Here is a 16750-nt window from a genome sequence, read left to right as displayed (position 1 = left end):
ACGATAATGATAATTTTAATTGACATTCCACCAGAATTTTGAAATAACGTGTCCTAATTCACAAGAAGGATCTGCAAAGTTGTTGTTTAAAAAAGCCTCCGAAACTTCGTTAGGTTTTGTGAAGGTATTTATTTTATGATAGTTTTCAGTTAAATAATAAAAAATATTTGTGTTAATCTGGCTTAATATAATATTTGCGTTCGACAAAGGACCATAACGTTGCAGATTGCGAACGTGAGTTGCAGAGTGTATCACCCAAAAACCAAACTAGTTGGGAAACTTTCAAAGTGACGGAAATTGAACCACGGGATAGCGTAAAAGAATTTCCTGGGGTCTTGGCTAATTCAATGAAGAGTCTGGCTTCTGATTTTAAGAAATCGCTGAAAAATTCTCCCCAGATAAACAAGTTTGTAGATTTAATATTGTTTTTATTTTCAATTTTGTTCAAAATATTGAAATAAGGACTTTTCAGTGTGTTTTGGAAATAACAAGAAGAGGATCCTTTGAAGTACAATACTGTACAGAACCATTCAAATATGTTCTAAATTCTGCTGGCGTTTTGAAATTTGTTGTACTTAACAAAGGGGTGGTTAAAGAGGATATTATATTTGAAAATAACATTTTTTTGGAGAAAAAGGCTAGCGCCATACTGCTAGACTTTTCAGATATTGGAAACATCTTTTGCAACGGCATTGCCAAATAAACCCAGGAACTTAATCATTTATGAGTATCCCATAAAACATGTTGCTTCAAAACGTTGCCCAGGTTGGTTTAAAAAAGGAAATCGTATAGCTGACAATGAAGGAAACGTTTGTAAAGAATGTAAAAGTCTCTTGAGATATTTGAGAAACTCTTGTTTGAGAAGAAGGGTGAATGCCTTATCAAGTCCCAGTGCCCGGAAAAGAAGAAGTGATCCCTCGTCAACACACCCAACTTCATTCCTTTCACCACACAGTCTCGCAGCAAAAAAGATAAAAGTCTCCTACAGATATCAAAACCTAAAGAACAGAAACATTAGGCTAAAAGCGAAGCTGAATGAACTGAAAATTTCCGTGACCGATCAACAGCATGACGATATGAAATCTGCCACGTCAATAATAAGAAGTCGGTTTTCTGGCGAATTAGAGACAATATTGTCAGAAGAAGGTGAAACAAATGAAACTACGAAAGAGGCTCGCCGAAGGCTTCGTCAAGTTTGGGAAGAGGATACTGCTCTGTACTCTGCCATAGAAAAAGAAGATTTCCGGCGTGATCAGCAGAAAAACGGTAATTTTGCCTTATGAATTGTAATAAACAAAATGTTGTAAAATGTTTTACAATTGTAGAAAATGGTAAACACAAAAACCGTTGGAGCATCATTACTTATCGAATTGGTAACGTTTAGTTTTTCATCTTTTAACTTAAAAATGTCATATTAATTCTAAACTTATAAACAAATTTAGCGTTGGCCATTGCTTGTAGAAGTAAAGCTGCATACGAAGCTTTAAAGGGCTTTAATATCCTGAATTTGCCTTCCTGGCGAAGCATGCAAAGGAAAACCGCAAAAAATCTAGACGAGCCCGGAATAAATTACGAGTATTTACAAGATCAAAAAGAACCTACGATATGTTCAGAAAGGAACAGGTTTCCTTAGGGTTAGCTGAACCAAAATCTGATGGTCTATTAATTTTTGATGAAGTAAAAGTTGCTGCAAAAATTATATGGAACAGTAAAAATCACAAAATTATGGGATTGGCAATGCGGAAAGAAGAGTACGCTTACTTAGATGATCTTTATTCTGAAGTTAACGATGAGAAAACGATATCAAAAGCAAATTATATGCTTCAATTCTTATGGAGAGATCTTACATCAAACTACGACGTGATCGGGCCGTATTTCTCAACAGCTTCTACAGCAGATGCCCATTTCACATTTGGCTGCTTGCTTCAAGTGATAAAAGCCTTTCAATGCCAAGGTTTTAATGTCTGCGGAATTATCTGTGATGGTGCCAGTTCAAACTTGTCAGTCCTTAAAATGATGGTTCGTGTCGATAGTTTTCCTAGCTACAAGACTATCAATGGCGAAATTGACGTTAAAATCCCAGTATCATTTCCGAACCCATTTCGGCTTGATAGGAACATTTATTTTATCACATGCCCGTCCCATCAGGTTTAAAATATTTTAATATGTTTTCTGGACATTGATTTATAACTGGATTTATGTGTTTCAGTTAAAAAACATGATCAACCAGCTCTTTGCGTCAGATCCAGAAAGGGCCAAAGATTTTTCGAACAATGGAACACGTTTTGGTTGGAAACAAATAGTGAATCTGAAGATGAGGGACGACGAACTGCGTGACAAGGGAGTACCTAGATTAGTTCCTGGACTGGTTCAGAGCTACGTTGAACGTGACGCTTGGACTAAGCTTAACGTTAAACCTGCGCGCATTTTGCAAGTAAAACAATAATCAACGACTTAATTGAATATTTACGTTTACACAAAGTATGTTTTAGCAAAATGAAGTTCTCTCTGCTTTGTTTGAATACGCAAACCCTCCAAATGGTGAAGATAAACCACAAGATGCTTCAAACGTTATGGAAACATACAACTACCTAAAAGCGTGTAAATGTTTATTTGAAGATGGTTTCTTCCAGAAACACAGAAAAATCGATTCACTAGATAGTCCCATTATAAAAAATCTCGATATGGCAATGAATTATTTCACAAATTGGCTAAAATATCTCCTAGGTGGGTTACGTGAAAATTCTAACGTCTTTAATAAATATTAAATTTTTATTCCAATCTGTTTACGTTTTAGATGAAGACAAAGATTTTAATCCAGGGCATCCCCGACAAAAAAAATTCATTTCATGGCAGACTTGGGCATTACTTCGTGTGATGGTTTATGGGCTTAAAGGATTGTCAGAAGAATATCTGAGAGTTTATCCCAGTGGAGATCATTATTTGAGTCCCATCCGCATAAATGGTAGCGCCGTAGAAACCCTGTTTTCACAATATAAACATGCAGCTGGGGGAAAACTTACAAGCATAAATTTTAATACGTCACGCAAAGCTATCTTAACCAAAATAGACATAAAGGGTCATCACAGCGGCCAAGGTTATCGAGATGTTCCTCTTTATGTCAAGGAATCATTTGAAGAAAAATATGGACAAAAATAAGCGTTAAATTCATTTATTGCAAATTATTTTTTAAAAAACTTTATCACAAGTTTTTCACTTTTTAAATTTTAAACACAAATGTTCTTTAATAAAATCACAATGAATAACGACTAGGAAGTTTTATGACTCTTTTCACTCTCGTCTTTGAAGGTTCGTCTAACAGTTTTTTAGCCAAAACAGTCTGCTTTATAGTTTTAGCTCTTTTAGGGGTCTGAGGAATTTCATATTTCGTTGTTTTAGGAACTTGGTTAGGATTTGTTGTGGTTAGATTATTGCAGTTATCGTTATTAATTACAACCTGTTTTGTTGTTGTAGGAACAGTTGAATTATTTTTTGTTGCAATATTAATGACCTCTTTGAAAGGTCCCTGCGTGGGTATAGGGCTTACATAGTTTTTATCAGGTTTTAAAAACTCTTTGGTAGATTTCTCAGGTGTTAGATCAATTTCCAATGTTTTCTTTGGTATTAAATGGTTTTTGGTAGGTTTCTTTATCTTTGGTAATTTGATAGGAACTTTATTGTTAGAGTCTTTGCCTGGTTTGGAACCTTTCTTCGATATAACGTACAATTCATCGCGCAAACCATTGGCCCCTTTAGAATAATCATTTTTGGAATCTTTAATTCTTTCATCCATGCCGGTTAGAAACTCATTGCTTAGAGCATGGACAAATTTTCGCTCAAACTCCTTTCTGAATGCTTCAGCTGCTTCATCTTCAACAATACCTTTGGTTCCTTCTAAGAAAACTTCTCGTAATTTCTGCTTATTATCATCGTTGTTGACAGTATTAAACACGACTTGAAGAACATTTTGCCCATGCTTAACAATTCCTTTTTTGTCAAGGACAGAACGGCAAATCTTATTGAGCAAGATAAGATATGGTTGCAATTGTTCTTTTGGAATGAATAGCCCTCCAGTGTCTCGTAGTTTGATACCTGAAAATGTTATCTGAGCTTTCTCCTCCGTTGATTGACGAAATTTTAAAACTGTGTCGTACAGCATCTTAGCTTCAGCTTTCTGTTTGTCAGTTAAAATCTGATTCCCAATGTACGATTTCCTTTTGCTTTTTTTCCAAATCTGGCCCATACATCCACCACCCACCGTTAATAGGGATCTTGCATAGTTTTCTTCACCTACTGAAACATTGTGGCTATCTTCAATATCATCAGAATTTATAGCACAAAAAATTCGCCGCTTTTGACACCAATAGTTTAAAATTGCTTCGGCATATGCTTGGATCAGAAGCAACAACTCGTTGTCGTCCACTTCACCAATTGACGACACAGTATTCTTGTAAAATTCAATATTTTGTCTAACAGATTGAGAAAGCATATAAACTGTGAGATTACTTTTACTCTTTGCATTAGCAAGTTCGCCTTTCTTCGTCATAGGTGGTTTATTGTCGTTGTACAGTCTCACAAAGGAATGGTAGACGTTTTGAAGTAAAGTTTTAACAATATTTCCATCAATTAATTTTTTATGAATGCATATCACGTTGCTAGACGGACCAAATAACTTGGGTAACAATAAATTGGTATCGTTTAATAGCTCGCAAAACTCATCAGCATTTAGAACATCCATTTTAAATAATAAAAATATAATAATTTGACCGTTAAAATTATGAACTCTAAATCTAAACAACGGTGCAACTGCTTACAAACAAGTTACTGTGTTTTAAGCCTTAGCCTAATAACACCCCCACCCCCACTCCTCCTCTCTTCCAAACACAGTAAAAAGTCTTATTTCCGCCCAAGACCAAAACCGGAATTCGCGGATGGATACATTGATTGAGTTTCTGCTAGTTTCTGCTAGGGGTCGCTGCGCCGAAGAACTTAAGCAGTTGACGTGAAAAAAGGTTCTCGTTGGATTTGGCTTAATTGGCATACTTATGTTTTATTATTCTACTTATGATAGAACCCATGCCTGAAATCAGGCCTGTTCTAAAGCTAAGTGAGTTGAAGAAACTTTTCGATGCTAGAACAAGTTGGGAAAACCAAAATATTACCTCTCCGAGTCAAGACGACTACTTACAAACTTATTTACCCAGATATGGAAATGTTTCTTAAGTTAAAATTTATGAAATATTAAAGCAGTATACAAAGCATAGCAAATATACTGTAAATCAGACGACATTTTACATCCAATAATGATATACTTGTACACATTAAAATCATCCGATGGGGTAAAAACGGGAAATGAAGAGATAAAACTTTGGAGGGATATTACCTTTACGTGTTTGTAAAGGCCCGATTTTCTACTCCTCAACTGTATGCCCTCTATGTTCAAAGCCATATTCACAACAGGGTTGCCATGTAAACACTATCCTCTCGTTTCATCTCAACGATTTTCTTAGTTTGTCAACATGACTGTTAACGTTACATAACACCAAAGCTTATTTGTGGCTACACACACTGAAAGTAAATGCGTACCATAAAAAGCATGAAAACACGAAGCTATTATCCGATTACGATCAGACCTTTCACTGGTCTGGGCTGCGTTCAGCAGAGCTCACCAAAAAAGACAGCGGATTTTGGAAATGTTTACCGGTGAGGTCTGTCGTCATAGCTTTTCTCCGGTCATCGGCGTTTTATAAATGACGCTAGCGCAATAAAGCGTGCAAGGTACCAAGGCTTAACAAAAATTGTATGATAACATTTTTATAGAGATAGCTAACAACTTTTATAATTAAACTAACATATCTCTTAAAATTCTCGCGTGATCAACTGGTTTCACGCCAATTAAATAGCTATAGTCCCATAGAGCTATTTGTATTAACTCCTCCATGGTCTTTTCGCCAAGCTGAGAACTACGCGTTTTACGTCACGTTATCCAAAAAGCCGACTATTTTCTTTGAAGACCGCGCTAGCTCAGCGCTATGCACCGTGACGTCAAAATTCAAAAACAAAATCCCGTTATGTAGGACACTGCTAACAGCGCTGAGCTCTGCTGAACGCGGCCCAGATTTCCACCATGACCATAAAATCTAAGCCTAATTATTTATAAGTGTATTTAATTTTCGGCTCACTCTGAACCGTTAATGTCTCTGCATTACAGAAACGAAAACCAAACTCAAGCGTTTACTTTTTGGTTCACTAGGCCTATTGACTAATAAAAGTTCATTTGACCAACATAGTAACGTTGTGCTTGTATTCACTTTAGAAAGGATTATGCTATAAACAGATGTAGTATAGCTTAAGTAATATATAAACATCCATTTTAAATAATAATATTAAAAAAATCTTTGGAATATCAAAATGAAATAGAGCTTTAAAGCTACAAAAGTACTAAATGCATCATAATTACGAAAAATATTTCCACATTTTCACTTTATATTAAGGATAAAGGGAATATTATGGTTCAGTAGGATTTCTATACACATCAAAACAAAACGAACTTCTAACGCAGCGCACTACTGTAACAACGGACGGACACACGCAGACAAAAACATAGACTGCTTTTTAACTCTTTCCGTATTAATTTTGAATTGAGAAACAAGATTATTTTAAATTTTAAAATAAATATAATTAATATTTAATATTTTCTTCGTTAGTTATTCGCCTTATTGAACCTTACATCGTTTTAAAAAAGAACAATTAAACATTCTTGAGAGACTTGACTAATATTGGCGTTTGAAATGAAGCATACGCCGGTTGCTTCGCCTTAATCAAATAGGTAGTATATAAGGGTGTCGAACTACAGCTAAAAGCAAGAACAACCGCAATTGCGAAAACCTATCGTGGACAACCCACCCTAGGGAGGCTAGACGTTTCTCGTAACCCTAGCTGATCGCCGCGAATGTCTTAAACTCAACGAGGACGATGGAGTAGAAGCCAGGTTTGCAGACTGGTGTCCATGTGGGATGGACAAAAACAAAGACCAGAAGATGGTGGTGTCGAAGCCAGGTGTACAGACTGGTGTCAAGTGGGATGGACGAAGACCAGAAGATGGTGGTGATTAGAAGCCAGTATGTACAGACTGGTGTCCAAGTGGAATGGACGAAGACCAGAAGATGGTGGTGATTAGAAGCCAGTATGTACAGTTTGGTGTCCGTGTGGAATGGACAAAGACCAGAAGATGGTGGTGTGAGAACTCAAGTAGAGGAGCCATTTCCGAGACTGTGAATGCAGTTCGGAAATGGCGAACACGTTTGCTCCGATTTGGAAATTGCGAACGCGGTCACGTGGGTGTAACAACAGACACACACACAAACACACACGATCGTTACAGAACCTCTCCGTGACATACGTCACTCGGAGAGGTAATAAAACAACTAGGAGGCGATTCAGATGTACATTCAACGAGACTAAAAGAGAAAATCCTCGGCTTTTTCCCCGAAATACAAGCTAGCAAAGACGGAAGAGAGATTTTATTTGTCGCTATCGACGATATTGGGCAATCATTAAAATCAGCATGCTCCCTAGACGACGAAAGTCAAATAGTACAGACATCTCATACTGCGCGTTCGGTTCGTAATGACATATTAAGTCGTTCACGAGTAAATTTCAATGGAACATTTGAAGAAAACTGTCAGATCTAATCCGTACCAGACTCTCTGAAAACACTCGTCACTATGATTCTAGAAGGCTCTGACATAAAAACTCAAACTAACTACGATACGCAAGCTTGCCTTTCGATTTGCCAATTAATAATATTTAATACTAAACGGCGACATTCATCAACGAATAATGATGTCAAACGGCATTCTGACCAAAACGAAACTCCTCTTCCCCTTTTCTTGGGCACCATGGTACATTCTAAAACCAGATCCAAGAGCCTGATTGATACTCTGTACAGTCTGGGACTGTCTGTTTCCTACGATCGTGTACTCGGCTGTTCTTCTGATCTTGGAAACGCGGTTGTAAGACATTTCGAAGAATTGAGGGCTGTTTGTCCACCATCTTTGAATATCGGAGTTTTCACTACATCAGCAGTCGATAACATTGATCATAATCCGACTTCAACAAGTGCTCAATCCTCCTTCCATGGAACAGGTATATCTCTGTTCCAGCATCCAAAGAAAGGAGATTTGGGCCAAAAGCAAAATCGAATTTGCTTAGAAAAATCTGGAAAGAAGCTTCCGAAGCTATCCAAAACCTACACGGATGTACCTCCAATTGCCGCTACAAAGAAAAATGCGGAAATTCCAATGATTCCCGATTTGGAAGAAAAATTTCGAATTGACCACAATCTAATAGAAAATGGATTGAAGGAAGAATTTGATTGGTGCAATCATGTAGCAGAAACTATTGAAAATGAAAATAGTTCCGATATTCACGTATCATGGGCTGCGTATCACTCAAAAAAACATTCGACGAATAGCGAAATAAACAATTGTCCTCTCGTAACAACAGCCATATTACCATTGTTTCCAGACGACTCTAAATCTGTGGCTATGATACGTCATTCTATGGATGTAGTTAAACAAGCAACTGGAATATTAAATCCAGGTCAAGTACCTGTCATCGCTTGTGACCAACCACTTTTTAAAATTGCCAAAGAAATACAATGGAGATTTCCGGAGAATTTCGGAGAGGAAAAATTTGTTATCATGCTTGGAGGTCTGCATATCAAAATGAATTTATTAAAAATCTTGGGTGACCTTCTAGACGGCAGTGGTTGGACATCCGCTCTTGAGCAGGCTAATATAGCGTCATCAGGTACAGCGCAATCATTTTTAAAAGCTTCTCATGTAAAAAAAACAATGAGAGCGCACCAGGTGACAGCTTGTGCCCTGTTCAACCTTCGAATGATGGCGTACAGAGATGGGGATGCAATAACCCCATTTGAGGAATGGTGCGATCAAAAAGCAAAAGTCAGTCCGCAATTTTATTTTTGGCAATTAATTTTGAAAACTGAACTTGAAATTCTAACATGGGATCGAGCTGTCCACGAAGGGGACTTTCATCTATACGTGGAAACGTTAAAAAATGTACTATGGGTTTTCCATTCTCTCGACCATTCAAATTACGCTAGGGCTGTGTCTATTCACTTGCGTGACATGATTTCTCTTAAAAATAAGCACCCCGAAATTTACACGAATTTCTGCAAGGGAAAATTTACAGTCAACAAAACTGAGAGGCCTTTTTCGAGAATGCCGATTGACGAAACCCATGAGCAGAACAATGCTACAATCAAAGGTGACGGCGGAGCCATCGGTCTCACAGAAAAGCCTACAGCTCTCTTGAGATGGATGGTAGCGGGACCCGAAACTTGTCGTATAGTTAATGAATTCCATTCGATCATCGAAAAGGGTAGTTCAGCAAGCCGAACCCGTCATCACGAAGATACTCCATGCAAGCAACGAAAATTCTTGGAACACGTTAAGTCCTTACAGCTAATAATTAACGAAATGGGAAATCCATTTGCAGACGAGAGTCAAGATTTGCTTGTGCTCGATACGCATCAAATTCTGGATAAAAGAAAAGCCGATTCGCTAAAAAATATTAAAAATATTGGTGAAATGCAGTCTAAGGAGCTAATCGAAAATCGTCTCGTTAAGTGCAATGTAGAACTTACAGATGTTTTAAAGAAAAACAAAGTGGCACTTTTCAGTCGACCACCAGAAAGAGAAAAATCCAAGAACCAACTTCAAATCGCGGCCATGAAGAATGATCGAAATTTATTTTCAAGACTATATATCGGTTGTCAAGGCCGTATGGGTGATCTAGAGGATTTTTTTCGACACGAAAACCAACCTTACCCACCCTCATTGTCGGATAATGGTGTCATACGCTTCGGTACCAAGTCTGACCTAACGCATTGCTTAGAAGATATGTTGACAGACGACGACGATATCATTACAACACCCAAATCTGATATGATCGTACTCGATGGGGCTGTGATTGTCAATACCATCAAACCAGTGGCGCCGCTAGAAACTTTTGCGGGGTAAGCGGTGTTTGATGAATGGGCCCCCTACCCAGCAGTGATTCATGCGTGGTGAAAACGGGGGTAAATCTAAGGTACACAGCGGTGCCTGGGCGCTGCTTTCTCGCGCACAGTTGACGTAGGGGATGACAGACATAAGGCGAGGAGGTCAATCCCCCATGCGCAAAGGATGTGCGTCCTAAAACTAAACGTATCGAAAATTGTTTTTACTACCCCCCTACACTCTAAGAAATGGAAGTGTTAAAAACGTGTTAAAACGGTGTAAACACCGTAAAAACACCCACAAGAGAGTTTTATTACCTTGACTTTTTAGGGGTCAATTTAAGGTGTAAATTCGGTGTAAAATAACACTATTAAAACACCGTTCGAAATTAAACCTGAAAAATTATAATACTGCGGGTTTCTTAAATAAGGTCTTTCATTTATTTTTCATTAATGTTCTAATATTAAAGTCAATACAAACAGTAAAAAATTATTGAAAAACGTAATTGTTAAATCTTTTTTAAAGATGATATTCATGAAAGAAAACAGTTTTATCCTTTAAATAAAATTAACAAAGAAATTGGTAATCTGGCGGTGTTGTACTTTCATAAAACTATGCTAAACGTGTTGGGCGACACTCTTACAGGTGTTAAGCGATACTCTTAAAAAACGAGACTAGGTTTGGTACTGGCCTCACAGTAGGGCCAGCTTGAGAAGCCAAAGTGGGGCACTTGCTTTTGTGACATGTTTTATCATTATTTTGAGAAAAATTCGAGTACAAAATGGTTTTTTTTTTTGTAAAATCTGTAGTGCAAATTAGATTAAACGCGTTTCTGGTGCTCGAAAAACTCTTAGTGAAAAGAGATTATTAAATTTAACAAGAACGTCTATATCTACTGCTTGAATATTATAGCCTCCAAAACTAATTTAATACCCTATGCATTTGTACAAATTAAAAACTTTCTGCCTTTTTCAGAAGTTTATAAACCCGTAAAAATGACTTTATATGCAACAACCCTCGCTTAAAGAGCTATAGTTCTGCATGTGAGAACTTTCCTCCCTATAGGTGATGAAGTTCTCTAAAGATGGGACCCTGCTATGAATATAGCACTAATTGCTAATAATACTGCGGAATGGCGGATAATCAAAATTTAATTAAACAGGAAAACCATACTCGATATTTGAGTTATGCCTCATGAGTGGTCAAAATGTAGCTATAGTGTTTTTTACGTCATCGGTTTTGCTCTTAAGTCTAGGAAAAGTACTAGAATTTCTACTATTATCCTACCAATAAATCTCCAACTCTTAAAGGTGTTACGCGACACTCTTAAAGGTGCGAAGCGACACTCTGAAAGGTGCCATGCCGCACCCTTTAAGGAGTTGCACAACACTAATATAAGAGTAAAAATTCACTTTCAGTGCGATATAAGAGTTAAAAAGGTGTTAAACTACACCTCTGTTGCACCATTTTATTCTTCTCTTTTCCACCAATTGCTCAAATAAGTGTTATTAAACACTTTCAGGGGTGTAAATGAACACCTGTAACGGTGTCAAATTTGGACCCATATAAACTACTTTTAAAGGTGTTAAAGCACACCCCAATTTCTTAGAGTGTATTTTTCGGCGGATTTTATAAAGCGCGTTTCTATCTCCCTCTTTCTCCTCTTTGTATTTACTATTTCGAAATAAGAAGTAACAGTAGAGAGTTTAAGTTGCAATACGTGTAATCTTCTAAAGTGCATTGGACAAATGCACTGTAGAAGCCTACAAGAAGTGCAGCATAAACTCTCTAATAATAATCCTCGAGTCAGCGCCGTCCCGTTGACGATCCTTATCAGTACACAAAAAAGTAACACAATAGAGCTGCAGCTCTAAGAAATTGGGGTGTGCTTTAACACCTTTAAAAGTAGTTTATATGGGTCCAAATTTGACACCGTTACAGGTGTTCATTTACACCCCTGAAAGTGTTTAATAACACTTATTTGAGTAATTGGTGGAAAAGAGAAGAATAAAATGGTGCAACAGAGGTGTAGTTTAACACCTTTTTAACTCTTATATCGCACTGAAAGTGAATTTTTACTCTTATATTAGTGTTGTGCAACTCCTTAAAGGGTGCGGCATGGCACCTTTCAGAGTGTCGCTTCGCACCTTTAAGAGTGTCGCGTAACACCTTTAAGAGTTGGAGATTTATTGGTAGGATAATAGTAGAAATTTTAGTACTTTTCCTAGACTTAAGAGCAAAACCGATGACGTAAAAAACACTATAGCTACATTTTGACCACCTTAAGGCATAACTCACATATCGAGTATGGTTTTCCTGTTTAATTAAATTTTGATTATCCGCCATTCCGCAGTATTATTAGCAATTAGTGCTATATTCATAGCAGGGTCCCATCTTTAGAGAACTTCATCACCTATAGGGAGGAAAGTTCTCACATGCAGAACTATAGCTCTTTAAGCGAGGGTTGTTGCATATAAAGTCATTTTTACGGGTTTATAAACTTCTGAAAAAGGCAGAAAGTTTTTAATTTGTACAAATGCATAGGGTATTAAATTAGTTTTGGAGGCTATAATATTCAAGCAGTAGATATAGACGTTCTTGTTAAATTTAATAATCTCTTTTCACTAAGAGTTTTTCGAGCACCAGAAACGCGTTTAATCTAATTTGCACTACAGATTTTACAAAAAAAAAAACCATTTTGTACTCGAATTTTTCTCAAAATAATGATAAAACATGTCACAAAAGCAAGTGCCCCACTTTGGCTTCTCAAGCTGGCCCTACTGTGAGGCCAGTACCAAACCTAGTCTCGTTTTTTAAGAGTATCGCTTAACACCTGTAAGAGTGTCGCCCAACACGTTTAGCATAGTTTTATGAAAGTACAACACCGCCAGATTACCAATTTCTTTGTTAATTTTATTTAAAGGATAAAACTGTTTTCTTTCATGAATATCATCTTTAAAAAAGATTTAACAATTACGTTTTTCAATAATTTTTTACTGTTTGTATTGACTTTAATATTAGAACATTAATGAAAAATAAATGAAAGACCTTATTTAAGAAACCCGCAGTATTATAATTTTTCAGGTTTAATTTCGAACGGTGTTTTAATAGTGTTATTTTACACCGAATTTACACCTTAAATTGACCCCTAAAAAGTCAAGGTAATAAAACTCTCTTGTGGGTGTTTTTACGGTGTTTACACCGTTTTAACACGTTTTTAACACTTCCATTTCTTAGAGTGTGGTCGAAGTGAAAAGTGCTCGGTTTAGTTACCTCTTTCGCTTCCAATAAATTTCTACCAGCAGGAGGTTTCTATCACGTGAAAGTATTTTTGCCTCTCACTTCTAGGCCCGGTAGGACTAAAGGTCCCCATCCCCAAAGCGCATTCTTTACTAACCTAACCCCATCCCATTATGATAGCGACGGTCTACAAAAGTCGGCCAAACCTGCAGTAGCCACCGCGGTATTCCACCTGCGACTCCAGGACTAAATTTTGAATATTTTCAGTAAAATCGTATTTTTGTAAATGAGGCCCTTCCTCCAAAATTAGGCCCCCTTCAAAATTTGAAGTAAGCAGCCGCTTACCGCGATTACCTCTGGCGGCGCCACTGCATCAAACCAGGCAACGCTAAAACGTTCTCTGATTATGCAACTATATTTTCAAAATACATACAGTCCCAGTTCATCGGTTCCGTTCGCCGTATAGATATCGTCTTTGACGTGTACCTGAATGGCAGCCTTAAAGGAGCTACTAGAAAGAAGCGTGGTAAGGGAGTGAGAGTTCGAGTTGAAGGTCGAAAAGATTTGCCACGCAATTGGCCAGAATTTCTAAGGCACGAAGAAAACAAGAAGGAATTGTTTGCCTTTTTAAGTCAAAAGGTTGTCGCGACTCAGTTTCCAGGGGCCATATTCGTCACAAACGGTGAAAACGTAATTAGCTCTGTTGAAGGCAATCTCGGAGACATTTCTCCTTGCTTTCACGAAGAAGCGGATACGAGGATGGTCCTTCATATTTTGAACGGCGTGAAGCAAGGATATAGATCCATTTTGATTAGAATCGTGGATACTGATGTCCTGGTTCTAAGCGTCTCACTGGCACATATTATTTCATGCCAACGTCTGGTGATCGCGTTTGGTACAGGAAGATCTTTCCGTTACATAGACGCAACACGTCTTGCTTACAAAATGGGAAAAGACAAATGCGAAGCGATGCCAGTCTTCCACGCTCTCACAGGATGTGATACCACCTCACAATTTAACGGAAAAGGAAAGAAAACCGCGTGGTCCACTTGGAATGTGTTCAAAGAACTAACTCCCGCTTTACAAGCCATATCTAGAAGACCTTCTATAACAGCCGTTAAAGAAATTTTCCCAACTATAGAGAGATTTGTGATATTAATGTATGATCGGTGTAGTTCTGACGAAAAGTAAACCAAGCAAGAAAAACCTTATTCACACAAAAAAAAACGTGACATTGAAAACATACCACCTTCGGAAGACGCGTTGCTACAACACGTGCTTCGAGTGGCTTTTCAGGGTGTTCACATTTGGGGGCAGACATTGCAAAAACAGCCAGATTTACCGGACCCGTCTAACTTTGGGTGGACCAAACTGGTACACCCAGATAATACCATAGAATGGCAACCAACATGGCTGACAATTCCACCAGCCGCAGAAGCTTGTCGGGAAATGGTAAAATGTGGGTGCCTAAAAGGTTGTCATGGCAAGTGCAAATGCGTCAAAGCAAATTTACCTTGCACCGCACTTTGTAAATGTGGCGGATGTGAAACAGAATTTTAAAAAAATAAATAAATGAAAAAGAAAAATATAACTTGAAATGCATTTAACTTTAACTATTTTAAGTATTAAAATTAAAATTAAAATTAAAATTGTGTACGCTCTCATTTTAAAAAATTCCATTGCATTAATAAAATCAGTTAAGATTGCATAAATTGGGTATGTTTTCGCTTTAGAGACGGTCCCTACGGAAATGCCTCTAGCCAGTCCCGGCGGGACGCCTTTCGCTCTGCATCGAAGTTTGGAGAATTTCATAAATTTCAGAATTCAAATATATATGTCATTATGGGGACTTTTGAAAGCTTGTCACAAATGTCACAGATGAGTTAGAGGTGGGCTCTAATCTCGAATTAATTAGGAATACCCTTATTTATCATTGTGCAAAGTTTCATGCTTTCTTAACAAAGTGCATGATTGTTTTGCTTATCCTATAGACTATATAATTTCTTCGTGAGCCACCAAACTATCAACAAAGTCATCTACTGCTACTACAACTACTTTGCTCATGCTCAAAGAAGTAACAGTTTCAATTTCTTCATCACTAGTTTTGCTCAGCCTAAAATATGTCTGTGGAAGTGCATGAAAATGTAGTAAAATGTGGTGTCAAACTTTAACCAAGATATTTCATACATGATCTTGCATTATGTTTTTGTTAATATTTTCAAAGGACTGACGGTCATCCGAGTCCTCAATGGTTTCAGAAAAATCCATAGGAACAACACCCTGTACTGAATCTTGGGTTTCGCGTGTAAGACTTTCTACGCATGATGAAGAAGCAGCTGTACAAGATGGAAATTCTACCTCACAAGGACCATAAGTTTTCTATAACATAAGTTAATCACATGTTGAACTGGATGTAAAATATTAGAAACGGAATAAATACTTTGGTTCCAGTTTTATTAAATTCTAAAAAAGGATTTTTTTCAATAACTTCCACGACAGTATCGCTTGTCCCGTCCATTTCCACCAATGTATCACTTGTCCCATCTATTTCCGCGAAAATATCACTAGCCCTGTCTATTTCCACAAAAACCGAAGGAATTGCGTTGTCCTTTAGAGTTTTCCGCTTGGACGAGACCCGATAATCAGTTTCTTTAAAGTGGTTTTCACATACAAAACGGTTTTTTCCCGGATGGAGATTCGACTGATTAATCGCGTCTAGCCATTTCGCGCACAATGAAGGTTTAGACACCGGAAACCTTTTAATATTCAAGTTAACTAGGGTATTAAACCTATACCTTGATAAATATACAAACATTTTCGTATTAGTATACCTGTGAAATGCAATCTTATGGGTCGTAGAACGATTTTTACACTTCGAAACTATGCAAGATTTCACCATTTTTAATATTTGGTAACTATTTACTAATTATATTTTTGACATTAACGAAAAAGGTATTTCAAAACGGTATAAACTTTTACTTTTTTATTAAAAACGTTACTTTATACAAAATCGTTAAGTTTCACATTACAATGTTAAGCCTATTTCATACTTGAAAGTTTTGAATTTGTATTTCCCGCCAATTTTCCCGCGCCAAATAAAATATTTTTTAAGTTTCCGTTAGGGACGATAGATGGTGCTGGGGTTTGACCCTATGAGACATGGTTTTCGAGCGAGAGCGGAAGCGGGGTGAAAAACGAGATTTTCGATGCCTACACAGTGATTCTATCCTTTTAATACGTCTATGACAAAGACCTGAAGATGGTGGTGCATAGAAGCTGGTGTCAATGTGGAATTGACGAAGAACAGAAGATGGTGGTGCATAGAAGCTGGTGTCAAGGTGAAATTGACGAAGAACAGAAGATGTTTGTGCTTGGAAGCTAGCAAGTACAGACTAGTGTCCATGTGGAGTGGACGAAAACCAAAGCTGGTGGTGTTGGAACTCAAGTAGAATAGCCAGAGGAGACAAACCCAAATTTCCGTG

The 16750-nt window shown here is 37.4% G+C and overlaps 2 protein-coding genes across 3 annotated transcripts; one reads left to right on the top strand and one right to left on the bottom strand.

The window, feature by feature from the left end:
- The first annotated feature begins 483 nt into the window (after window positions 1-483).
- Window positions 484-3269, top strand: LOC149705279 (uncharacterized). The gene is made up of 6 exons (XM_089865562.1): window positions 484-1266; window positions 1326-1373; window positions 1443-2148; window positions 2210-2434; window positions 2493-2727; window positions 2798-3269. Exons 3-6 carry the CDS (start codon window positions 1606-1608, stop codon window positions 3157-3159), a joined length of 1365 nt encoding a protein of 454 aa, XP_089721688.1. The 5' UTR covers window positions 484-1266; window positions 1326-1373; window positions 1443-1605; the 3' UTR covers window positions 3160-3269.
- On the bottom strand, window positions 3254-4819 carry LOC149705278 (uncharacterized). Of its 2 annotated transcripts, none has more exons than XM_089865561.1 (2): window positions 3883-4819; window positions 3254-3750 (listed from the first exon to the last, which is right to left on the bottom strand). In XM_089865561.1, the coding sequence occupies exons 1-2, from the start codon at window positions 4736-4738 to the stop codon at window positions 3254-3256; spliced, it is 1353 nt and encodes a 450-aa protein (XP_089721687.1). In that variant the 5' UTR covers window positions 4739-4819. The 2 variants fall into 2 exon arrangements, with proteins under 2 accessions (XP_089721687.1, XP_089721686.1); XM_089865560.1 differs by having other exon boundaries at window positions 3254-4422; window positions 4507-4819.
- Window positions 4820-16750: the final 11931 nt, after the last annotated feature.

The sequence above is a fragment of the Phalangium opilio genome, unplaced genomic scaffold (assembly GCF_054372755.1).
Source record: "Phalangium opilio isolate 3A_F unplaced genomic scaffold, DU_Popi_V2 ptg000014l_1, whole genome shotgun sequence".
NCBI lineage: Eukaryota > Metazoa > Arthropoda > Arachnida > Opiliones > Phalangiidae > Phalangium > Phalangium opilio.
The sequence above is the reverse complement of the archived record's forward strand: the minus strand, read 5'-3'. Positions and strand labels throughout refer to the sequence as shown.

Bases quoted from the DNA above. Each gene is read 5' to 3' on its own strand.
- LOC149705278 (XM_089865560.1), bottom strand. From the start codon at position 4,738: ATGGATGTTCTAAATGCTGATGAGTTTTGCGAGCTATTAAACGATACC. The intron at 4,423-4,506 runs GTAATCTCACAG...CAATTGGTGAAG, and splicing joins TGCTAATGCAAAGAGTAAAA to TGGACGACAACGAGTTGTTG.
- LOC149705279 (XM_089865562.1), top strand. From the start codon at position 1,606: ATGTTCAGAAAGGAACAGGTTTCCTTAGGGTTAGCTGAACCAAAATCT. The intron at 2,149-2,209 runs GTTTAAAATATT...TATGTGTTTCAG, and splicing joins TCACATGCCCGTCCCATCAG to TTAAAAAACATGATCAACCA. The intron at 2,435-2,492 runs GTAAAACAATAA...AGTATGTTTTAG, and splicing joins AACCTGCGCGCATTTTGCAA to CAAAATGAAGTTCTCTCTGC.